General features: G+C 49.0%; 2 protein-coding genes across 5 annotated transcripts in view; both read right to left on the bottom strand.

Moving 5' to 3' along the window:
• Positions 1-1,664: 1,664 nt before the first annotated feature.
• SPC24 (SPC24 component of NDC80 kinetochore complex) lies at positions 1,665-8,568 on the bottom strand. Its single transcript, XM_040240664.1, has 5 exons — positions 8,394-8,568; positions 4,510-4,654; positions 4,230-4,334; positions 4,024-4,100; positions 1,665-2,706 (listed from the first exon to the last, which is right to left on the bottom strand). Exons 1-5 carry the CDS (start codon positions 8,551-8,553, stop codon positions 2,600-2,602), a joined length of 594 nt encoding a protein of 197 aa, XP_040096598.1. The 5' UTR covers positions 8,554-8,568; the 3' UTR covers positions 1,665-2,599.
• Positions 8,569-17,777: 9,209 nt separating this feature from the next.
• Positions 17,778-24,687, bottom strand: part of KANK2 (KN motif and ankyrin repeat domains 2) — a 28,299-nt gene continuing 21,389 nt past the window's right edge. For 2 of the 4 annotated variants that reach the window (XM_040240662.1, XM_040240661.1), the window contains exons 11-13: positions 23,202-23,402; positions 23,031-23,120; positions 17,778-21,130 (exon numbers count right to left, since the gene is read on the bottom strand). In XM_040240662.1, the coding sequence (XP_040096596.1) occupies positions 21,077-21,130; positions 23,031-23,120; positions 23,202-23,402 (345 nt within the window). In that variant the 3' untranslated portion in view covers positions 17,778-21,076. The remainder of the gene's footprint in view (positions 21,131-23,030; positions 23,121-23,201; positions 23,403-24,687) is intronic. The other 2 variants (XR_005721109.1, XM_040240663.1) reach the window with 2 other exon arrangements.

Raw genomic sequence — 24,687 nt, 5'->3', positions numbered from 1 at the left:
GGGGGGAAACTGATCTTGCACCCCACCAAGGCTGGCCTAGCGTTCAACATGCCCTAGCCAGCCTCCATAATCTGGGAAAAGGCTGGTGGCTGCTGATGGGCTGGCCCTCAGAGGGAGAGCAGGCGGGGCGGGGGTGGGGGTGCAGGCTGGAGGCCGTGGGCCAAGGCCATCCGGGCGTCTGGCCAGTGCTGGGCAGTGAGTCAGGGCCCAGGCATGCAGAGGGCTAGGGCCTCCCCAGCCCCTGTGAGCTCAGGCACCTCCCTGAACCTGCCCGTCGGGCCCCACTGGGCTGAGTGCCTTGCTCACTCCTTGGGCTGGTCTCAGGGGGCTGCCTGGGGAGATTGGACATGGCCTCTTTGAATCTTGTGTCCATACAGCCTCCTTCAAATGTCAAACGTCCTTCTTCTTGGTCACTGAGCTCTGGGCAGGCAGGCAATGCCTCCTAGGCCCCTCCCCAAACAAAGCCACTGCTTGGAGGGGGGTGTGATTATGGCAGGGGAGCAGATCCCTGGGGAAGGGGCTCAGGCCCTGAGCTGGGGCCCAGAGAAAACTTTGCCTTTAACTGTACCTGCCTCACATCACCAGCTTTGTCTTCCAGGGACTCTATGCCCATAAATTTGAACTAGAGGGAAATACACTTCTCTGCCAGCCCTGGGACCCTCAGCTGGCCCCATCCTCTCAGGGTAGGGAGCCCTCCTGGCACCTTCAGTCTTTCAGGGGAGCAGGTGGAGGCTGGCTGTGTCAGCAGGACACAGCCCTGAGTAGGCCCGCCGCCCCACCCCACCAACCCCCAGGGTTTTCAGACAGGGGTTGGCTCCCAGTATCTACAGGGTGGCCAGGGTTACTGCCAGATTGTCCTATGATGTTCAGGACAGCCCCCAGCAGAGAGTGACTGGCCCCAGCACTGCGAAGGCTGAGGCAGGAAAACCCTGGCCTAAGTCAAGTCTTTTGCCCTTTGGAGGCCAAAGGTACCATGTAGGGCTCCGCTTCTTTTTCACATCATAAAACAACTCTGCCAGCCTTGAAAATGAAAACAGCCCAGGAGGGCTTATGGGAACATGGCCTTGAATATGTAAAGCCAGGCCCTCGACATAAAAGCAGGGCCTCTGAAGTTCTGGGAATCTTGTGAGCTATATGGCCTTGAGATGCTTGCATTTCAGTGACACTAATAACCCCTTTTTGGGGTCTATCTCCTGGACCCAAAAGGCAGGAATTACTTGCCCTAGGACCTCCAAGGGGTACAGAAATTGACTATTTTTAGTGCCCATTTGATGTACTCAGGTGCTGCTAGGACTTACTGTTCCTTCTGCCTAGAAATGTCCTTCTCTGATCAAGAAATACAAATTGTACTTATTGTAAGTTGTACAGAGGTGCACAAAACCCAGCACCCAGAAGTTCATGGAACTGCTCAATCTACTGGCTTCAGGCAAAGCTGTATCCAGGAGGCACTTGATAGCAAAGGGACCCTACTTCTCACTTGCTGCCCTCAGACAGGCAGGGAGGCTGGCCATAAACTTCCTACTGGTAGTAGTACCTCAGTCACTGAGGATGGGGGTTAGGTGAATGCACTGATTGGCTGGCCCAGGGTTTGGCTGCATGCTCAATCAGTGGGGGTTTATTATGGGTGTCTGTGATAAACTAAACTAAGAGACACACACAGCAGGTTAGCCCCTGCACCCAAGAAGTCCAGTATTTATATCCAGCTCCACCATCATCAGAGAACCAGGCTCTTATCATCTCTAAAGAACGTCACCCCTCCTCATGTGGCAATAGAGCTGCCAGGGCTCCAGCCATCACACCCAAATTCCAGAAAATAGAGGGGAAGGGAAAGGGGATACTCCCTTGCCTTTAAAGGAGAAGTCACATACAACACTTCTTTTTACATTTCATTGTCCTGAATTTAACTGCAAAGGAGACTGGGGAAAGTTGTGTTTTGACTTGGGCAGTTAAAAGGAGTTCCTTACCAAGTGGTGAAGAAATATTAGGGAGGCAACCAGTGGTCTCCAATACACAGTCCACCCTGGAGCCAGGGATGGGCCCCTACATAACCTCTTTGTGACTGGGTCTTCCTTTCTAGTCCCAGCATGAACACCACCCCCACCCTCTGGGGCAGGTTCCCTTCCCGGCCGAGGTCCCACAGCACTCTGGACACTCTCTAGCCTGAAGGTGGCATCTGATCACTTCTGACTCCTCCGTCGGCTGAAGAGATCCTTTGCACCTTCACGTTGTGTCTTCACTTTGGGCACACAGCAGCACTCAGAGACTGAACGGACCGAAAAGGGGCCACAATGGAATCCCAGATAAAGACCTGGAATCTATTACTGGCTACCACAGTGTCATCGGCATGCACTGTTACAGATATGAAGTTGCAGCCCTGGCAAGGTTAAGTTGGTTCTCTTTGATTACCTAGTCCAGCATCTGAGGCTAAAGTCAGGAGGGTGGAATGGGCGGGGCATGGGGAGAAAATCAGTAAAAAACAAAAACTCATTTATGTGTCAACATTTAATTTTAAGCTGATCTCACCACCAAGGCACTGACCACCCACCAGGGCTGATTCCCACCGAGTGGGGCTGTGTGACGCAGTCCCAGAGGCTCCGGGCTACCACTCCGTGTCCACCAGATTCCAGAGATAGTCGCTGATGAACTTCTTAGAGAGCTGGGTGCTGTCCAGGTGGATGGGCTGGGCAACGCTGGGGCCGTGGTGGACTGAGAGCCCGGATGTAAGGAAAGCCAGCATGTACTGCCCTCTCCCTCAACCCCGTGACAAAAGGATACTGCCTTGCAATTGTTATTATTAAGATACTTAGAGGGGCTTCCCTGGTGGCTCAGCAGCAAAGAATCTGCCTGCCAGTGCAGGAGATACAGGTTCAATCCTTGGTCCAGGAAGATCCCACATGCCACAGAAGAACCAAGCCTGTGCGCCACAAATACTGAAGCTGTGCGCCCTAGAGCCCGTGCTCCACAACAGGAGAAGCCACCACAGTGAGAAGCGCACACACTGCAGTTAGAGCAGCCCCTGCTCTCCGCAGCTAAAGAGAAGCCCGCGGAGCGACAAAGACCCCACGCAGCCAAAACAAAACAGACGAAGCTTAAAAAGAGAGACTGAGACAAAGTTACACAAGCAGAAAAGTAAACTCTGACAGTGTACTTTAAAAAAAAATTGTGGCAAAATCTACATAATTTATATTGACCACCGTAAACATTTTCAAGTGCCCTGCTGAGTGGCATTCTGTATATTCACTGTTGTGCAACCATCACCGTTCATCTCCAGAACTCTTCATTTTGTAAAACTGAAAAGTCAAAGTCACTCAGTTGTGTCCGACTCTTTGCGACCCCATGGACTGTAGCCTGCCAGGCTCCTCTGTCCATGGAGTTGTCCAGGCCAGAATATTGGAGTAGGTAGTCATTCCCTTCTCCAGGGGATCTTCCCAAGCCAGGAATTGAACCAGGGTCTCCTGCATTGCAGGTGGATTCTTTACCAGTTGAGCTACCAGGGAAGGGCCTCGTAAAACTGAAACTCTGTCTCCATTAAACACTGACTCCCCCTACCCCACGCTGATCATCCTCATCTTACTTTCTGTCCTCATGAAACTGACTCCTCTAGAGATCTCAGGCAGGTGGAACGATATAGTATTGACTTTTTGTGTCTGATTTATTTCACTCAGCATACTATACCCCAGGTTCATCCTCGGTGTAAACTGTGTCGGGATGTCTTCCTTTTTTAGGGCTGAATAATATTCCACCGTGCGGATGGACCACGTTTTGTTTATCTGCTGATAGATGCTTGGGTTGCTCCCACCTTTGGGCTCCTGGGAACAGTGCTGCTGTGAACATGGATGTACAAACACCTGTTTGAGTCCCTGCTGTCACTCCCTTGTGGGTACACCCAGAGCAAAACTGGGTCATATTCCAATTCTCAGAAGTGGAATTGTGTCATATGATAATGCTGTTCAGACCCTAGTGTCCGCACCATCTAATTCTCCCCAGCAGTGCCCAGGGTTTCACGTTCCCCACAAAGGATACTGCCTTTGATCATCCCAGGCTCACACTCATAATCCCACTCGATTTTACTAATTCGGCGATAAAGCTGAGCCACGTACCTGTGCGAGAAGACAAAAAAAGTAGAGAAAAGAAGTCATTCCAGGGGTAACTCTAGCAAAGATCCATGGGCTACAGACACACATACACACTCACAGAGATATGCACTCACATCACATCTATGGACCTACACAGCTGAAGGGATGGTGACTGTTGTGTCCTCGTCGACTTCCTTCTCTTGTCTTTCGAGATCCGCCTCAATCTCCTTGAGCTCCTTCAGTTCTCTTGTGAGCTGAGTAAAGCAGGTAGTTAAGGATCCCTGGTTTTGGAGGCAGGGCTGCCCACATGCTCACACCTCACACCAACCTTGTCAGCCCCGGGCCATTGGCTCTAGGTGTGTTTCCTAGCATGAACAGGTGCCTCCCAGGCGGGGCTGGGGTCCAACCATTCCGCACATGCAGGAAAGGATATAGGAGGTTGGCCTTCAGATGGGCGTCCTCCTCGCTGGCCCTCTGAAGCTCAGCTTCAAGCTGCCGCAGCTCAACACCACCCTGGTGTGCCTGCTCCTTTGCATCCAGGAGGTTCTGGGCCACCTCCTTCTCTGTGGTGAGGATCTCTGCAGGGTGGGGTGAAGTCTGAGCCCCTCAACTCAGGCTCCCCAGGAGAGCCCCGGAGCAGAGGGCGGCCTCAGCTCCCCCATCTACGCCCACTTCCATTTGTGGCTCCCAGACCCATCATCCTATTTGCAAATACCCACCAGGGTCCCACCTGGAATCTGACTCAGTGTATCCACTTCACCGAGTCACACCTGAATCCATCAGGCGAAGAAACTCCAGTCCCTCTTTGTCCACCTAGTCTTAACGCATGACATCACTCTCCAGCCCGTTGCCCAGACAACAAGCCCAGGACTCACTCTCTGGATGCAGTTGGCCATCCATCCTGGCAGGGCCCCTCCTTCCTCGTGCTGGTCCTTCATCCCTCCAGGACCAGCCTGTCAGCCCCCCTGCTTTGCTTTGGTCGCTCCTGTTGCTAGTCTGTACTGCTCTCTGCCTTCAGAGTGGCTGCATCAGAGGCTGAATGCTAAGTCACTCCTCTGCTCAAAGACCTCCCAGGGCCCCCCCCAGTGTCTCTAGGATAAGGTCTAGGGGCACCTTCGCCCTCCTTGCCGACCTCCTTTCTCCTTGCTTTTCTCCCGAGCACGTTTTCCCTCTGTTCTGGCTGCAAAGATGCTTCATTAATGCGTGCAAAAAGATGCTTCATTAATGTGTGCAGACATGCCATGTTTTCTCATGTGTTTTCCTGGGCCCCTGCCTGCCTGTCCTCCAGGGATGCTCCCATCGGGCACACCCGTCCCCAGCCTGAGGACCTCATGGATAATGCCCAACTCAGGCAGAATGGACACTGTCCTCTCCCTCCTGGGGCATGACCGTGCTCCTAGCCATCACCCTGGCCTATTTATTTCTTGTCTCTCTTCTTCAAGGCACCAATTGTGTCTTACAGTCGCTAGATATCAGCCAACACCTACTCAGAATAAATGTATTTGGAATGGAACATCTGAAAAGATCAAAAACACCCTAAGAAGGTTACTGTGTTCCTTCTCATTGAGTCAGAGAAACGGGCCAACCCAGAGAAGACACAGATGACAATGCTTCTCAGAGGGCCAGTGTTTGTTTACAAACTTAGATCCAGTTAATTTTTAGTCAAAGCGCTACATGTCTATGGTTGTAAAAATTTAAACACACACATGTGCATGAACACACACACACACACACTCCTCTCTAAGCCACTCCACCCTCTGAAGCAGCCACTTAAACTCCTCACTGTTTTCTCTGGCATCAGCCTTCATATTTCTAAATAATTTGCTTATGCTGCTATTTCTTGACCTGTGTTAGACGGTGCCTGCTGACTTCCTGTCGGAGAGCTGGGGGTCTGGCTCTCTTACGCAGCCTTCCCGCCCCTTCTCCAGGCACCGTCCGAACCACAGCCAAGCCTCCTGGATGTTCAGTCTAAGCCGTCACTGCCTACATGTGTGTTCTGGCCACCGGTGACCGGGGAGCCCTAACTCACTGTGTACTCTCACAACCCTCTGAGGGTGGCTTAGCCCTCCTTGCATTCGAGAGGCTATGAACAGAAGTTCAAAGAAGTGACTTGTCCACAAACTTAGCTCCGAAGCCGGGATCTGAACTGGATTCTTTATTTTGGCCATGCTGGGCAGCGTGTCGGATCTTCCCCGACCAGGAATTAAACCCGAGCCCCCTGCAGTGGAAGCATGGGTCTTAACCACTGGACTGCTGCCAGGGAAGAACCTGAACTGGATTCTTTGATCAAACCCCAGTACCCTAGAATGCTGACTTCTCTCCTTGCCCCAAATCCATCCATTCTGCTGAAACCCAGGCAGGTTGGGTTGTGTTGATCTTCTCCCCAACCACCCATGGAAGTAGAGTTAATGGAATGGGAGAGGAGAAAAGGAAGGAGGAGGAAAGAGCAGAAGACCCAGCCCAGGACGCCCACCACACTTAGCAGTTGCTGTTTTAGTTGCTAAGTCATGTCTGACTCTTATACGACCCCATGTTCTGTAGCACACTAGGCTCCTCTGTCCCAGGCAAGAATACTGGAACGGGTTGCCGTTTCCTTCTCCAGAGGATCTTCTCCACCCAAGGATTGAACCCCAGTCTCCTGCATTGAAAGGCGGATTCCAACATGCTTAGAACCAACATCCAAACTCCCCCTGGGGGCTAGCAGGGTCTGGCTACTGCTGACCTCATCCACCTCTTTCTCCTGGGTCTCCAGGCTCATTCTCACCTCATGACCTTGTCCCTGAGAGTCCCCTCTGCCAGGATCACTCCTCCCCCGCAGGCATCCTATGGTTAGCTCCCAGCTCATTCAAGTTTCAACCCAAACGGCACCTCCTCATAAAGTGTAATTGTCAAAAGGCATTACAAATCCCTGGCACTGAAACCACAGTGGAAAACTCGATGACATTTCCTCAAAAAAAAATTAAATATCAAATTATCATCTGATCCAGCATTTCCACTTCTGGGAAAATACAAAAACAGAATTGAAAGCAAGGACTCAAAGAGATTATTTTGTACCCTCCTGTTCACAGCAACATTATTCACAATAGCCAAGAGGTGGGAGCAGCCCAAGTGTCCAATGATAAATGGATAAACAAAATATAGTGTATCCATACAATGGCATACTGGAGATGATGGTGGTAGTGGTTATACAACAATGTGAATGTGCTTAATGCTGTTGAACTGGACACTTAAAAATAGTTAAATTGGTAAACCTCACATTACATCAACTTTACCACAATAAAAAAAAAAGTTTGAAGCCTTTAAAAAACCCAAAATACCCTGATGCTGAGAAAAGCTGCAATATGGGCAGCCCCCACCTCCACCCCTTTCAAGGGCACAGTGCTATGCAAGCGTCATTTCTGTGAATTTCACTTTGAGTCATCAAAGGGGTGCTTCAGCAGCCCCATTTCACAGATGAGGAAACTGAGGCTCGAGAGGGAAGCCACTGGACTGGGACCACAGGGCTCATGAGTTAAGGGCTGAAATGCTTAGCCCATCACCTCCTGACAAATTCATTTTTCTTGTCTATCCCCTCCCTCAGCCCGATAGAGTATCAGCAGCCCCCGCACCCCAGGGATTGTGTTTGCTCTATTCCCTGCTGTCACCCCAGGGCTGGCACTATGCCTGGGCACAGCAGGTGCTCAGTAAAACATCTGAACAACCTCAGCAGGAAGATGTGGATTATTTATTCTTACAACCAAGTTATAGGAAAAAGAGGCATTGCGAGGTTAAGTCAGTCACCTCAAATCTCACAGCTGGGAAGTGGGAATGCTGAGATTCAAACCCGGTGTTTTGACACGAGTTTCAATTCAAACCGAGTACCCCAGCTCCTGCTCACAGAGCAGCAGAGCCTGCAAACTCATATATTCACCACTAAACCCCCTGGGTGGCTCAGATGGTAAAGAATCCGCTTGCAATGCGGGAGGCCTGGGTTCGATCCCTGGATCGGGAAGATCCCCTGGAGGAGGGTACGGCAACCCACTCCCGTATTCTTGCCTGGAGAATCCCTATGGACAGAGGAGCCTGGCGAGCTACAGCCCTTGGGGGTCGCAAAGAGTCGGACACTACTGAGCGACTAATACACAAACCCCCGCTGCTATCCTGAAGCCCATTTCCTGGATGGGGAAACAGAGGCTCAGAGGGGATAATGCTCACCTGCACGGGGAAATAGGTTAGGGGAAGGGGCGCCCAAAAGGGAGGAGGTTCGTGACTGGCTTGGCCACCGCTCCCATTACACGGACCCCGGCTGCCCCTAGCCCCGCCCGCCGAGGTCCTCACCTCGCAGCCACTTCTCGGCGCCGTCTTGCGTCTCCAGCAGCCGCTCCACCATCTGCTCGTGGCGCCCCAGCAGCCGCCGTTGCTGCGCCTCCGCGCGATTGGCGCCCAGCAGGCTCAGCAGCCCCTGGCTCACCTCCTCCATATCGCGGAAGGCCGCCATGACTACTTTAGAACCAATCCCGCGCAAATTTAACTGTCCCCCTGGGCCCCGCCCCCTCCCGGATAGGCTCGTTTCCATTGGGTTGATCCCACGTCAGTCATCAGCGAATGAGGGCGGCTGCTTCGAGTCGGACAAGTGCGCCTGCGCCAGCTCCTCCGTCAGTCATTGGCGAAGGCCAGTCCGCGCAGGGAGGGCGTGCCTCTGCAGTCCTGCCTGATCCGCCTGTGCTGGCTGGAGAGCGGCTGCAAGAGCTTCAAACTTTCTTTCTTACCAAATTCAGTGCCTGCTGCTTCCAGGTTGGGGTTCTAGGGACTAAGCTGATAACTGCCTCACGTGGAACCGACGTTCTGTGGTGTGTGCATGGGATACTCACAATAAACATAAATAGGTAAAGTCTATAAGAGGCTGCATAGCAAAATGGAGCCTGCAACCAGATTTATTGGGTTTCAACCCCAGATTTGCCACTTACTGGCTGTTTTACTGGGCTTCCGTGGTGACTCAGTGGTAAAGAATCCGCCTGCTAAGGCAAGAGACCCAGATACCACCCCTGGGTCAGGAAGATCCTGTGGAGGAGGAAATGGCAGACTACTGCGGTATTCTTGACTGGGAAATCCCATGGACAGAGGATCCTGAGGGGACTACATTTCAAAGGGTGGCAAAGACGCGGACTTAGCGACTAAACAACAGCAACAAGCTGTGTTCCCCCAGGCAAACTGCTTCATCCCTCTGCTCTTCACATTCCTCTTCAGCAAAATGAAGGTCATCATAGAATCTCCTTTAAGAGTTGGCTTGAGAGTAAACGATCCTATCTACAAAACAGAAATGGACTCACAGACATAGAAAATGGACTTGTGATTGCCAAGGGGGAGGAGGAAGGGAAAGAGATGGGCTGGGAGTTTGGGGGGTAGCAGGGCTTTCGTGATGCTTCACAGATAAAGAATCCACCTGCAATACAGGAGACCCAGCAGATGTGGATGAGACTCTTGGGTGGGGAAGATCCCCTTGAGAAGGAAATAGCAACCCACTCGTCTTCTTGCCTGGAAAATCCCATGGACAGAGGAGCCTCGTGGCTACAGTCTAAAGGGTCACAAAGTCAGACACGACTAAAATCTAAGCACTCACTGACTCAGATGCAAACTATTACATTTAGAATGGATAAACAACAAAGTCCAACAATATAGCCAAAGAATTACATCCAATCTCGTGGAATAAATCCTAATAGAAAAAATATTTTAAAAGATATTATATATGTGTGTGTGTAAAACTGTCACTTTGCTGTACAGCAGAAATTAGCACAACATTGTAAATCAACTATTCAGTTGAGTTCAGTCACTCAGTCGTGTCCGACTCTTTGCGAACCCATGAATCGCAGCACGCCAGGCCTCCCTGTCCATCACCACCTCCCGGAGTTCACTCAGACTCACGTCCATCGAGTCCGTGATGCCATCCAGCCATCTCATCCTCTGTCATCCCCTTCTCCTCCTGCCCCCAATCCCTCCCAGCATCAGAGTCTTTTCCAATGAGTCAACTCTTCGCATGAGGTGGCCAAAGTGCTAGAGTTTCAGCTTCAGCATCATTCCTTCCAAAGAACACCCAGGGCTGATCGCCTTCAGAATGGACTGGTTGGATCTCCTTGCAGTCCAAGGGACTCTCAAGAGTCTTCTCCAACACCACAGTTCAAAAGCATCAATTCTTCGGCGCTCAGCTTTCTTCACAGTCCAACTCTCACATCCATACATGACCACTGGAAAAACCATAGCCTTGACTAGACGGACCTTTGTTGGCAAAGTAATGTCTCTGCTTTTCAATTTGCTATCTAGGTTGGTCATAACTTTTCTTCCAAGGAGTAAGTGTCTTTTAATTTCATGGCTGCAATCACCATCTGCAATGATTTTGGAGCCCAAAAAAATAAAGTCTGACGCTGTTTCCACTGTTTCCCCATCTATTTCCCATGAAGTGATGGGACCGGATGCCATGATCTTAGTTTTCTGAATGTTGAGCTTTAAGCCAATTTTTTAACTCTCCACTTTCACTTTCATCAAGAGGCTTTTTAGTTCCTCTTCACTTTCTGCCATAAGGGTGGTATCATCTGCATATCTGAGGTTATTGATATTTCTTCTGGCAATCTTGATTCCAACTTGTGTTTCTTCCAGCCCAGCATTTCTCATGATGTACTCTGCATAGAAGTTAAATAAGCAGGGTGACAATATACAGCCTTGACATACTCCTTTTCCTATTTGGAACCAATCTGTTGTTCTATGTCCAGTTCTAACTGTTGCTTCCTGACCTGCATACAGATTTCTCAAGAGGCAGGTCAGGTGGTCTGGTATTCCCATCTCTTTCAGAATTTTCCACAGTTTATTGTGATCCACACAGTCAAAGGCTTTGGCATAGTCAATAAAGCAGAAATAGATGTTTTTCTGGAACTCTCTTGCTTTTTCCATGATCCAGCGGATGTTGGCAATTTGATCTCTGGTTCCTCTGCCTTTTCTAAAACCAGCTTGAACATCTAGAAGTTCGCGGTTCACGTATTGCTGAAGCCTGGCTTGGAGAATTTTGAGCATTACCTTACTAGCATGTGAGATGAGTGCAATTGTGAGGTAGTTTGAGCATTCTTTGGCATTGCCTTTCTTTGCAATTGGAATGAAAACTGACCTTTTTCATTGGCCACTGCTGAGTTTTCCAAATTTGCTGGCATATTGAGTGCAGCACTTTCACAGCATCATCTTTCAGGATTTGAAATAGCTCCACTGGAATTCCATCACCTCCACTAGCTTTGTTCGTAGTGATGCTTTCTAAGGCCCACTTGACTTCACATTCCAGGATGTCTGGCTCTAGGTGAGTGATCATACCATTGTGATTATCTTGGTCGTGAAAATCTTTTTTGTACAGTACTTCTGTGTATTCTTGCCACCTCTTCTTAATATCTTCTGCTTCTGTTAGGTCCATACCATTTCTGTCCTTTATCGAGCCCATCTTTGCATGAAATGTTCCCTTGGTATCTCTAATTTTCTTGAAGAGATCTCTACTCTTTCCCATTCTGTTGTTCTCCTCTATTTCTTTGCATTGATTGCTGAGGAAGGCTTTCTTATCTCTTCTGGCTATTCTTTGGAACTCTGCATTCAGATGCTTATATCTTTCCTTTTCTCCTTTGCTTTTTGCTTCTCTTCTTTTCACAGCTATTTGTAAGCCCTCCCCCGAGAGCCATTTTGCTTTTTTACTTTTCTTTTCCATGGGGATGGTCTTGATCCCTGTCTCCTGTACAACGTTATGAACCTCATTCCATAGTTCATCAGGCACTCTATCTATCAGATCTAGTCCCTTAAATCTATTTCTCACTTCCACTGTATAATCATAAGGGACTTGATTTAGGTCATACCTGAATGGTCTAGTGGTTTTCCCTACTTTCATTGACCAAGGTAAGGAGCAGCGGCTGTGCTCTGCTGGAGCAGCCATGAAGAGATACCCCACGTCCAAGAGATACCCCAACCCAAGTAAGACAGTAGGTGTTGCAAGAGGGCATCAGAGGGCAGACACACTGAAACCATAATCACAGAAAACTAGTCAATCTAATCACACTAGGACCACAGCCTTGTCTAACTCAATGAAACTAAGCCATGCCCTGTGGGGCCACCCAAGATGGGCGGGTCATGGTGGAGAGGTCTGACAGAATGTGGTCCACTGGAGAAGGGAATGGCAAACCACTTCAGTGTTCTTGCCTTGAGAACCCCATGAACAGTATGAAAAGGCAAAATGATAGGATACTGAAGGAGGAACTCCCCAGGTCAGTAGGTACCCAATATGCTACTGGAGATCAGTGGAGAAATAACTCCAGAAAGAATGAAGGGATGGAGCCAAAGCAAAAACAATACCTAGTTGTGGATGTGACTGGTGATAGAAGCAAGATCCGATGCTGTAAAGAGCAATATTGTATAGGAACCTGTAATGTTAGGTCCATGAATCAAGGCAAATTGGAAGTGGTCAAACAGGAGATGGCAAGAGTGAACGTCAACATTCTAGGAATCAGCGAACTAAAATGGACTGGAATGGGTGAATTTAACTCAGATGACCATTATATCTACTACTGCAGGCAGGAATCCCTTAGAAGAAATGGAGTAGCCATCATGGTCAACAAGAGAGTCTTAAATGCAGTAGTTGGATGCAATCTCAAAAATGACAGAATGATCTCTGTTTGTTTCCAAGGCAAACCATTCAATATCACAGTAATCCAAGTCTATGCCCCAACCAGTAATGCTGAAGAAGCTGAAGTTGAACAGTTCTATGAAGACCTACAAGACCTTTTAGAACTAACACCCAAAAAGGATGTCCTTTTCATTATAGGGGACTGGAATGCAAAAGTAGGAAGTCAAGAAACACCTGGAATAACAGGCAAATTTGGCCTTGGAATACGGAATGAAGCAGGGCAAAGGCTAATAGAGTTTTGCCAAGAGAACACACTGGTCATAGCAAACACCCTCTTCCAACAACACAAAAGAAGACTCTACACATGGACATCACCAGATGGTCAACACCGAAATCAGATTAATTATATTCTTTGCAGCCAAAGATGGAGAAGCTCTATATAGTCAGCAAAAACAAGACCAGGAGCTGACTGTGGCTCAGGTCATGAGCTCCTTATTGCCAAATCAACTGTACTTCAATAAATAAAAGAGTTGGCATGAGGGTTAAATAAGGTCAGTACCTGGTACTCAGTAAGTGCTATACAGGTGTTATTGCTTCCCTGGTGGCTCAGTCAGTAAAGAATTTTCTTCCTGCAATGCAGGAGACACGCGTTTGATCCCTGGGTTGGGAAGATTCCCTGGAGAAGAAATGGCAACCCACTCCAGTACTCTTGCCTGGAAAGCCCATAGACAGAGGAGCCTGGTGGGCTACAGTCCGTGGGGTTGAAAAGTTGTACACTACTGAGCACACAGCATTTAAGGTCCCATATCAGTTGATTCTGAGTGAACTAAAAGGGATTACTATATAGGTGCTAAGTAAAACATATATAGAAAGCTAGTAGGTGAGGTATCCAGCTCTTACTGAACACCATGCTGTGCAGGGTTACAGTACAGGAAAGAAAAACTGTTCATTTTTGTGACGTGTCCCTCAAATGAGGTGAAGACATCAATGCAGCAGGTCATGACCAGCATTTTCTACAAAATACAATGGTGAAAAAAATCAGTGCATTGTGTACAAAAGGCAAGGTATTGTTTTGGGGAAACTCCAAACATTTGTTTACTGGGTGTGGCAGGTAGTATTTTCCAAAAACTAGCGACAGAAATAGTTCCAGCTTTGCCACTCCCTGTCAAGAAGCAGACTTCTATTCTTCTCTTGAACTTCAGCAGGATTTTGTGCAACTAACAGAATGTGGCAGAAGGGATGCTGTGTGACTTGCAAGCCTTGGTCAGAAACTAAGATGCGTCTTTGGCCTGGTGCTAGCTTGCTTTCTCCCTCTCTCTCAGTTCCAGGATAGGCTCTCTGAGCCCATTTGCCATGTTGTGAGGACCAAGCCACGTGAACTGTCTCCCAGATAAGGGCCCAGCCAAAACCAGCATCAACCACCAGACAAGTAAGGGCGTGAGCACTGAAATGATTCTAGCCCCCAGCCTTTGAGCCTTCCCAGCTGACAGCAAGAAGAGCAGAAAGAGATGTTCCCAGCAAGCCCGCTCAAACCGCAGGTTTGTAAGCAAGATCCGTGTTGTTGTTTAAAGCCAGTAAATTTGGAGGTAATTTGTGATGCAGTTGTCACACCTGGATCCCTGGGTCACATATGAAATTTGTGTCTTGCTGTGGGACATGTGAAAAATCATGAGGACCTCCCTGGTGGTCCAGTGGCTGAGAATCTGCCTTGCAGTGCTGGGGACACAGGTTTGATCCCTGGTCCAGGGAGATCCCACATGCCACTGGGCAACTAAGCCCATGTGCCACAACTACTGAGCCCACACTCTGTAACAAATGAAGCCCGAACACCCTAGAGCCCATGCTCTGCAACAGAGAAGCTACCACAATGAGAAACCCGTGCACCACAACTAGAGAGAAAGCTTGTCTACAGCGTTGGAGACCCAGCGCAGCCAAAAGAGAATAAATAAAAAGATATAAATTATATTTAAAAAATTTAAGGTAAGGAAACCACTGAATTCAAAAAAATTTAAGGGAGTGCAGAAAATCTTTTTTAAAAAATCACTGAAATTCACTGCTCTAGTGACAAGACCTCACAATAAGCAAAGAAATGAATGAGATCATTTCAGTCAGTCAGGAAGATTTGCTATGAGGGCAATAACACAGGGTCATAGGACAAAATCACTAGAGTTGGAGCAGGGGAGGGAAATGGCTTTAGGTTGGGGGCTCAAGGATGGATTCCCTGAGAAGGTGACATATGAATAGGAACCTGATGAAAAGGAAGCAAGGCACAAGGCAGAGGAAAGAACAAGTTCAAAGGCTCCTGAGGTGTGGAAGTTTCATTTCTTTCTGTCTCTTTTAATATTTATTTATTTGGCTGTACCAGGTCTTCGTTGCGGCACTTAGGATCTTTAGTTGCAGCATGCAAACTCTTAGATGTGGCATATGGGATCTAGTTCCCTGACCAGGGATGGAACTTAGGCCCCCTGCCTTGGAAGCTCAGAGTCTTAACCTCAGGACCACCAGGGAAGTCCCAGCCATTTAACTTCTTTAAGGAATGGCCAGAGAGGAGTGAACAAGAGATTTTGCGAGTCTTTATTCTGATGCACCAGGAAGCATTGGAAGGTGTTACATAGGGGAGAGCTAGGCAGGGGACTGGCTCTAGATCTTCTGGAATTGAGAGGACTTGCCAGCAAGCCTGGATGTGCAGAATAAAGAAGAGAAAGAAAGCTCCTGGGTGTTTGGCCCAAATACCTATTAGGTGGTGGTGGTATTGTGAGCAATATGGAGAGGAACAGACGTGGAGGTGAGGGAGTGCGTGAAATGAAAGGTCTGGGGAAGGTCCCAGGGCCTGGAGGATGAGTGTGTGGAGCTATCAAGAAAGCAGCTGCTTGGCTGTATGAGTCTGCAAAGACATTTGGGCTGTGGATAGAAATTCAGGCTGTCAGGATGCAGCCAGTATCAGATGACAGCTCTCCTGGGGGAAGAGTATGGAGAAGAGGAAGTTCAAGAACAAAAGCTCTGGGATTTCCCTGGTGGTCCAGTGATTAAGACTCTGAGCTCCCAATGCAGGGGGCCCGGGTTCAATCCCTGGTCAGGGAACTGGATCCCACATGCCACAGCTGGGACCCAGGGCAGTCAAATGAATTAATTAAAAAAAAAAAAAAAGCAGTTCCCTATCCTTTGTCTCATAAAGTGGCTCGCAGATACACAAGTGATGTCACCTTAGTAGTTTCCTGCAGGAATGTCCATTTCCGGGCGTGGAGCTGGGACCCCAGAGTCAATGCTTATGGCATTGCTCACCCTCCTGATGGCGGAACATTTGATGCTGAGTTTGCTTTGTTACCATCAGCTTTGTGACCTTTGTTTGGTGTTAGGGGCTGACCTTCTCTGCGTTGAAAGGCAGGCACATTGCTCAGTGGAATAAAAAGGCGATAAGACCATGGATTCAGTTTCTGGCTCTGCAGATCACCTGTGACCTTGGCAAGTTCTTAACCTTTCTAAGCCATGAGCTAATGATAGCTCTCTTATCAGCTGGGAAAGGCTGTTCAAGAGATAAGCCATTCCAGGTTGCACCAGCAGAGCCTGAAATATATAAATGCTTCTGTCGGAAAGGCCACTCACTTCACTGCCAAAAAATAAAGCAAGAACTACTCACAGCCATTATGATGGCTCCTATTAACAATAAATCATAAAGCAGAAGCTAAAGCTTTACAACTGTGTAAAGCAATCATTATATGTGCGTGCATGCTCAGTCAGTAAATTGTGTCTGACTCTGCGACCTCATGGGCTATAGCCTGCCAGACTCTGTGCATTGAATTTTCCAGGCAAGAATACTGGAGTGGCTTGCCATTTCCTTCTCCAGGGGATCTTACCGACCCAGGGATCAAACCCACATCTCCTGCATTAGCAGGCGGATTCTTTACCGCCACCTGGAAGCAACTATACTTCAATAAAAATTAATTAAAAGTTTTAAAAATCAGAAAATAACAATTTGTTGGTGAAGAAATGGAGGAACTGGTTGGTGGGAATATAAACTGGGCCAACCACTCTGGAACAAATTATAGCTATTCCTCAAAATACTAAAAATAGAACTACCACATGATCTAGCCATTGTACTTTTAGGTATATACCACCACCCCACCCCACCCCCATGTTGAAAGCTGGGACTTTGTACACCCAGCACAATTTACAATAACTAAAATGTGAAAGCAACCAAGTGTCCCTCAATGGATAAATGGATAAATAAAATGTGGTGTATGCAAGCAATGGAATTTTATTCAGTCTTTAAGTACGAAAATTCTGCCACATGCTACAGCATGGCTGAATGTTGAGTATATTGTGCTAGGTGGGATAAGCCAGTCATATAAAGACGAAAACTCCCCATTTCCACTTACAAGAGGTCCTTAGAGTACTTGAATTCATGGAGACAGGAGAATGGAGTTGCTAACGGCTGGGGGTGGGGTGATGAAGTTAATATTTAAAGGGGACAGAGTTTCACTTTGGGAAGATGAGATGGATGGTGGGGAGGGTTGCACAACAAAGTGAATGTACTTAATGCCATTGAACTTCACAGTTAGAAATAGTTTAGATGGTGAACGTTTGTTTTGTTATGTATATTTTGCCGCAAAAATAAACCGACTTGTATTTTTTAAAAAGCCAAACAAGACACTGGGTTTGGGGAGTGGGGAATGAAGTCTTCAGCATGAGCTGAACAAGGTAGCAAAGATGAAATGATCCTGGGTGACTGCTTACGAGAAAGTATTTTCATTTGTTTTTTGGCCATGTCATGCAGCTTGTGAGATCTTTGTTCGCCAAGCAGGGATCGAACCTGAACCACAGCAGTGAAAGCACCAAATCCTAACCTCTGGACTGCCAGGGAGTTTCTGAACAATATTTTTTTTCTTCGCAATTATCTTTTTAATTGGAGTATAATCACTTTCCAATGTTGTGCTGGTTTCTGCTATACAACAAAGTGAACCAGCTATGTATATACATACATCCCCTCCCTCATCCCCAATCCTTGGGGTCATCACACTGAAGTGAGCTCTCTGTGCTATACAGCAGCTTCCCACTATCTATCTATCTTTTTATATATATATATATCCAAAAGGTCTCTTTTTGGCTCACAAACCACAGACTCTTCCGAAAACTGACAAGATCAGTGAACCTTCCACTTAGGAATATACAACATTGCATAAAATTTCTAGGACTTCCTATAACCCCTGAAAACCACCCATTATCTCCTAGTCCAGAGGGAAAACAGAGGAAGTGAGAATCAGGAAACCAATCATCCATTATCAATTATCCTTGGGGAAGAGAGGGAGAGAAGTCCCAGGACTGGAGAGGGGAGGGGCTGAGGAGACTCCCCTTCCTGTCCTCGTGCTGGTAACCCGAGGATGTTCACTTTTCAAACCACCATGGAGCTGTACACTTTTTTTTTTTTTTGGCTGCACTGTGCAACATGGAGTCTTCATTCCCTAACCATGGATCAAACCCATGTCCCCGACATTGGGAGCACAAAGTCTTAACCACCGGACTGCCAGGGAAGCCCCCAGCTTTTGTACACGACTCGTACACAAAAGGTATAACGCTGCCTCAATACAAAAATATAAAACAGGAAAACAAAGTATTTTAATACTCAGCCTGTTAGGAAAACGTTTGGCAGGAGATGCTCCAAGCGTTGACAATGGTGCATGTTTCTACCAAATGGGACCATGGCAGCCTCCCCTATGCCAGATGTTTTCATTATTGTTTAAAGTCTGCCTTTTACAATCACTGTAAATTATTTTGTCATGAAGGAAAAAAAATCAGGAAACTTTTTTTTTTCTGAGGTGCCCACAGTTGGTTTGTTTAGAACTTTCTAAACAAACTATGACTATGTTCTGTATCTCTGCAGCCCAGTCTGGAAGCCACCAGCTATGTGCAGCTACTGAGTATGAATTCATTACAACTGATTTGCATTTAAATGGAAATTGCCACAGCTGGCTAGTGACTACAGTACTGGATAGTGTCAGTGTAGGGCGGAGCATAAGGGCGTTTAATAGTCTTGCCACTTTCTGTAGTGTTGAACGTTGTTCAAATAAGTCCATTTTTAAAAAGAGATCTATTTTAAAGCTTCACGAGAAATACAAGGACTTCCCTGCGGTTAAGAATCCCTCTTCCAATGCAAGGGATGTGGGTTTGATCCCTGGTTGGGGAACTAAGATCCCAACATGCTAAGATCACACAGGCAACTAAGCCTGTGTGCCTCACCGAAGACCCAGCTCAGCCAAAATTTTAAAAATTAATTGATTTAAAAATAAAAAGAGGAGTACAGTAAGACAAACACCAGACACATACACTTTGGCCTTCTCATAAGGTAGCTTTATTAAATTCCTTTACCTTCTAAAAAATGATTACAAAAAGGAATACTTCATTTAAGTGTAATACTGTCTTTATGGACGTACCATGGTCGGAAAGTGAAGTTAAAGGTCTTGAATACATGTGAGAAGAGAGCAGGGTCAGACACAGAACCCCCTGTAACCTACCATGCCAAGCCCAAGGGGTAAGGGCAGGGAGAAGGGAACACACAGGGATAAATATGGAGTCACGGTGGGGGGGCGGGGGGGCGGGCCGCGGTGATCAATGAGCTGCTTCTAGAAGCTTAAAATAAACACAGCCACAGCTCCAGGGCTGGACACACAGACACACAACTCTCGTACCGCTTCTCAAAGCTGCCCAAAGCTGTGGCCTCCTAACAGTGGTCATCCCCAGTCAGCTTGGGTTTCCTTTCCTTTTCATTTACACACACACATACACACACAAATGGGGGTGTCTCTCTCCTTTGACCATCCAAGCTCTCTTGTCTTAGGTACTATCCCTTCCATCATAATCAAAGTGAGCAGACTCCATCAGGCCAGAAAACCTACTTTTCTAGGAAAGAAGCCAGCACTTGGCTTTGGTGAATGAACGTATGTAGTGCCGAGGGCTTGACCTGTCTTGCTGGGGTTTTAGCGCCCACCCTGGTGGCTACGCTGAGAACTGGACAAGAGAGGGCAGGACGTCTAAAGACTAAGGGATCTTACTCCCCGGTCACAAGGCACTTTTCAAGGCTTAGAACCTATCTCCCTCCTCCCCTCCCTGTTTCCTTTTCTCTTTCTTTTTTGGTCACAAAAGGAAGGAATGGGAAAGAAAACTATGTTGAGATTCTGAGACAAAATAGACCATGCAGGAAACTGCGTGTGTTGGGAGAGCCCCGTTTCCAGCAGGCTGTGTTCCAGGCGGCTCCGGAAAGCCTGTAGGTTGTTTAAAAAAAAAAAAAGACAACCAGCTGGCCCTTGTTTGGTTTTCGGCAAAGCTCTGTCTTTTTAAGTTTGCACTGGGAGCCCTCGGGGGCAGCCAACTTCGAATCGAGCACACATGGGATTTTTGGAACAGGTCCTGTGCTTGCCAACAGACTCATGCCCTGTTTTCCTTCCTTAGAGGAGAGACATTCTGGAGTCTGCGGAGAAGGATGGCCTTGTCACTGGGGTTCTAAGCCTAGGGATGTAGGCACCCCTCTGGGGACCCGATTCATTTCCTACATGTCCAGGTCTAAAGGATTTTCTAGGAAAATGAATATTTGCCAGGGCCCCCCTGCATGGAGGAGATTCTGGGGAATCACAAGAAAGGCACAACTCGCACCCCTCGGCTGCTGGCTCCCCGAGCCCCACACCTGAATGGGGTGGGGGCGGGCGGCTGGGCTGCTCCCAGCGGGAAGAAACAGAAGGCAGAAGAGAAGACTAAACCTCCCACCCCGGGTGACAAAGACAGAATCTGCTTTGTGAAGAGACTGCGAGAGAATGCCACCAAGAAAGTCGTCTGGGCAGGGGGCAGTGGAGAAAACTCAATTATATACCAGACAATTAAATGTAGGGGGACTGGGTGTCAGGCCATTCTAGATGATGCGATCCGTGCGTAACAACATTTAGGCTTAAAGTGAAAATATACGATTCCAGTGACTTTCAGATTTGGCAACAAGTAAGTAAGTGATTTTTTCCCCCTTCCCCCCTCCAACTGTGATTCAGAAATACAATATTTTTCCCTCTTACCCTCCTCCATCTGTAATTGCCAGTTGATTGTTCTCAGCGTTCCTCACAAACCCACGCCTCAGAGCCAGCCACTGGCGCCGATTTACATATGAGTTTAGCTCCAGTCTGTGCTGCGGCTGCTTTGAACCAGGGTACTGGGAAAAAACCCCACTTTCAGCTGAAGTCTCCACGCTGTTGGGGTCTCCCCCTGGGAAGCAGAGGAAAACCCCAATTGCCTTTGATACTGGGACCTTGGTGGATCGAGTGCGGGCTGGCCAGGGAGGATACGAGGGACAGTTCTTTCTGGGCTGCCTGGTCCCCGGGAGTGGCACCTTCGGCTCTTCTCACGGCTACTCCTCTGCAGAGGATGACGCGGGACTCTCGTCATCTGACATCGGGGCAAACTGAAATGAGAGGCAGAATTCCCTTAGTTTGGCCTCCCCCTGGGGGTCTGAGGTGGCGACTTCGCTGGCTGGCCTTGGTCCGGTGGTGAGTGAACAACAGGCTGTGGTCCCTTGGCCTCAAGGAGGTGACACAGCTGGGGAGACAGCGTCACAGAAGCTCACAGATGAATGCAGTGGAGGGTTCTTGCCGAGTGATTAGGTGGCAGTCACAGTGGAGAGCAGGTGGTCTGGCAGGGTGACGTCTGAAGGATGCTGGGGGGCACCCAAGGGGCAGGGTGTTCCGGACAGAGGAAACAGCAAGTGCAAAGACCCTGGGGCAGGAGCGGCAATCGGGCCAGTGTGGCTGGAGCAGAGTGAGCGAGGAAGGGGGACGTAAGAGTGGGGGGAGGTGGGCTTTGAGGGTGACCCCACTCCAGGCGGGGTGGGAGGCACAGAGGGCTGTGAGCAAAGGAGGGCTGAACCCTGACTCAGGTGCTCACAGTGACCTCTGGCCACTTTGGGGAGGACAGTGGAGGCGGCAGAGGGGGTGCGAGCCAGAGAAGCATGCGGAGGCAGCGGCCCGAGAGGACAGTGATGGAGGATCGGGCTCCAGCCCTGTGGAGCCCCTGGGAGCAGGACCACATGTCAGACAGCAGGACGCCACCCAGCCCCATCACCCCCATCTCCCAGTGTGGGCATGGAGGCCCAGAGCTGATCCCAAGGGGATCCCCGAGCACCTAAGACCCGAAGCAGTGACGCTGGGAAGACTCGGAGCCTCAGAAAGAACCTGCAAGCCTAGCAGGAGCCGGATGGCTTATGTCTCAGCAACCTTCTCTCTCCTGGACTACTTGGGGAAATTGCTGTGGTGAACACCTACCTCGCCACCCTGGAACCTGGCCCACTCATGCCTCGGGGAGGCCAGGGCAAGTGGGAGATGGGGGTGAGGAGGAGCGGGTAGACAGGTTCCAGTCCGAAGTCTGGATTCACACCCTAAGGTCTCTGCCCTTTCCTGTCTGTGAGGCTTTGGACCAAGAATGGAACCTTCTAAGTCTCAGCTTCCCCACCTGAAAAATGGTCACAGTAACAGTACATTATGCAACTGAATAGGGTTCTTCTGGAGGGTTCTGGAAATCCCGCTCGGAAGGCATTTGGTATATAGTTCATTAGACTAGCAAGCACTTCCCAGGTGGCTCAGTGGTAAAGAATCCGCCTGCCAATGAAGGAGACGTAGGTTTGCTCCCTGGGTTGGGAAGATCCCCTGGAGAAGGAAATGGTAACCCACTCTGGTATTCTTGCCTGGGAAATCCCACGGACAGAGGAGCCTGGTGGGCTACAGTCCGTGGGGTCGCAAAGAGTCGGACACAACTGAGCACACACACGCGCGCGCCATCAGACTAGAAGGGCTTGTCTCCTCCATCAGGCAGGGCACTGCTTTGGAGACCTATGAGGACTGCCCCCGCCTCCCCCATCAGACTGGAAGGGCTTTCTCCTCCATCAAGCACTCAGGACACAGCCAACATCAATGTTATCCTCCTGTTAGACTTCTAGAAGAGCATTTTGCTAATGGGCATGATTTTTTTTTTTAAACCCAGATTTCTAGGGTCAAATCAGAGAAATTCCCCATTAAGACACAGTTAGGCTTCTTTACAGTGAAACTTCTCAAGGCCTTGAATACAATGACACACTTCGAGTAAATGCCAAAGTCCTTCACATGGTCATGAAGAACACGATTTGGAACCAGACAGATCTGGTTTGAATCCTGTGATCACCAACCATAGCCGCACAGTCTTAGTTCTTGTATCTTGTTTCCTCATGGGGGCTCCATGAAGGTTCAACAAACAGCTGCAGCCCTTGGCGTGGTCCCTGTATGCCGTCCCCCCTCGGAGGCCCCACCCCCTTCCCAGCTAGGGCTGAGACTCACCGAGCACTTGATGTTCATGTGGGAATACAGCATGGACGCAATTTCACTGTGTCCCGCGTCCAGGGCCACCATCAGAGCCGTGCTCCCATCCTGCAAAGCATCGGTTGCTATGCTGATGCCTCTGCACTGTGCTCCCCCTCTCCCCCCGGGCGCACCGGGGTGGGGACTCACACGGTCGGTGATGGAAATGTCGCAGCTGGGCACGGCCAGCAGCAGCGCAGTGATCTCCTTGTGGCCATGCTCGCAGGCACACATGAGGGCCGTGGAGCCGTCGTCATCTTGGACGTTGACGTCCGCCTTGCAGGCGAGCAGGGCTTTGACCACGTCCACCCGCCCGTGGCTGACCGCCAGCATCAGGGCTGTCTGCCCCGCCTGGATAGGGCAAAGGAACAGGCTTATGGATCATGCAGGCCCCAGAGGGTCACACCCCTGCTCTAGAACCTTCCATGGTTCCTGAGTACTCTGATGCTAACTGCACCTCCACGCATGGGCCTCCTGTATTTCGAATAATCCTACCTACCACTGGGCCTTTGTACTTGCTGATCCTTTTTCTTCCAGCTGGTTCCTTCTCATTCTTCAGGTCTCAGCTTAAATGTCTCCTCCTCGGGCACATGCTCTGTGTCTCCCCATCCCTTGTTGTTGCTGGAGTTTAGTTGCTAAGTCATATCTGACTCTTTGCAATCCCATAGACTGCAGCACGCCAGGCCTCCCTGTCCTTTACTATTTCCCAGAGTTTGCCCAAGTTCATGTCCATTGAGTCGGTGATGCTATCCATCCGTATGCCCACTTAAATCAGATTCCTAAGTGACAGGTACAAACATAAGTAGAATGTGTTGAGCTAAGAGCTGTATGCTTTTCTGTCTATCAGTTGGTGGTAGTTTAGTGGCTAAGTCGTGTCTGACTCTTGCAACCCCATGGACTGTAGCCTGCCAGGCTTCTCTGTCCATGGGATTCTCCAGGCAAGCATACTGGAGTGGGTTGCCATTTCCTTCTCCAGGGGATCTTCCTCACTCAGGGATTGAACCCAGGTCCCCTGAATTGCAGGCAGATTCTTTACTGACTGAGCTACGAGGTTAAAATCTCAATAAAAACCAACGTCTAGGGACTTCCTTGGTGGTCCAGTGCCTAAGACTCCCAGCTCCCAATGCAGGGAGCCTAGGTTCCATCCAGGTCAGGGAAGTGGATCCCACATGCCACAACTAAGACCAGACAAAGCCAAATAAAGAAAGAAATTATGCTCTGTGACAAGAGCTAGACACAATACTACATGATTCCATTTATATAATATATCCCTAACAGGCAAATCCACAGAGACAGAAAGCAGACTGAGGGGGCTAGGGGCTGGGGGAGGAAGATGGGAGTGAGGTGACAGCTGCGGGTGCCGGGTCTCCTATCAGGGTGTAAAGGTGTTCTGGAGGCAGACAGAGGTAGAGGTTGCACTGTATTGCAGCTGTGCTAAATGCTACCGGTCATGCGAAGAGTTGACTCACTGGAAAAAACCCGGATGCTGGGAGGGATTGGGGGCAGGAGGAGAAGGGGACGACAGAGGATGAGATGGCTGGATGGCATCACCGACTTGATGGACATGGGTTTGGGTGAACTCTGGGAGTTGGTGATGGACAGGGAGGCCTGGCGTGCTGTGATTCATGGGGTCGCA

This window comes from Oryx dammah, unplaced genomic scaffold (assembly GCF_014754425.2).
Source record: "Oryx dammah isolate SB20612 unplaced genomic scaffold, SCBI_Odam_1.1 HiC_scaffold_5, whole genome shotgun sequence".
Lineage (NCBI taxonomy): Eukaryota > Metazoa > Chordata > Mammalia > Artiodactyla > Bovidae > Oryx > Oryx dammah.
Note: the sequence above shows the minus strand (reverse complement) of the source record. Positions and strands in the feature narration are given on the sequence as shown.

Excerpts from the sequence above, each read along its gene's own strand:
- SPC24 (XM_040240664.1), bottom strand. The coding sequence starts at position 8,553 with ATGGCGGCCTTCCGCGATATGGAGGAGGTGAGCCAGGGGCTGCTGAGC. Across the intron at positions 4,101-4,229 it reads GTCACCATCCCTTCAGCTGT|GTACGTGGCTCAGCTTTATC; the intron begins GTAGGTCCATAG and ends CTTCTCGCACAG. Across the intron at positions 2,707-4,023 it reads GCCTGGGATGATCAAAGGCA|TCCACCACGGCCCCAGCGTT; the intron begins GTATCCTTTGTG and ends CCGGGCTCTCAG.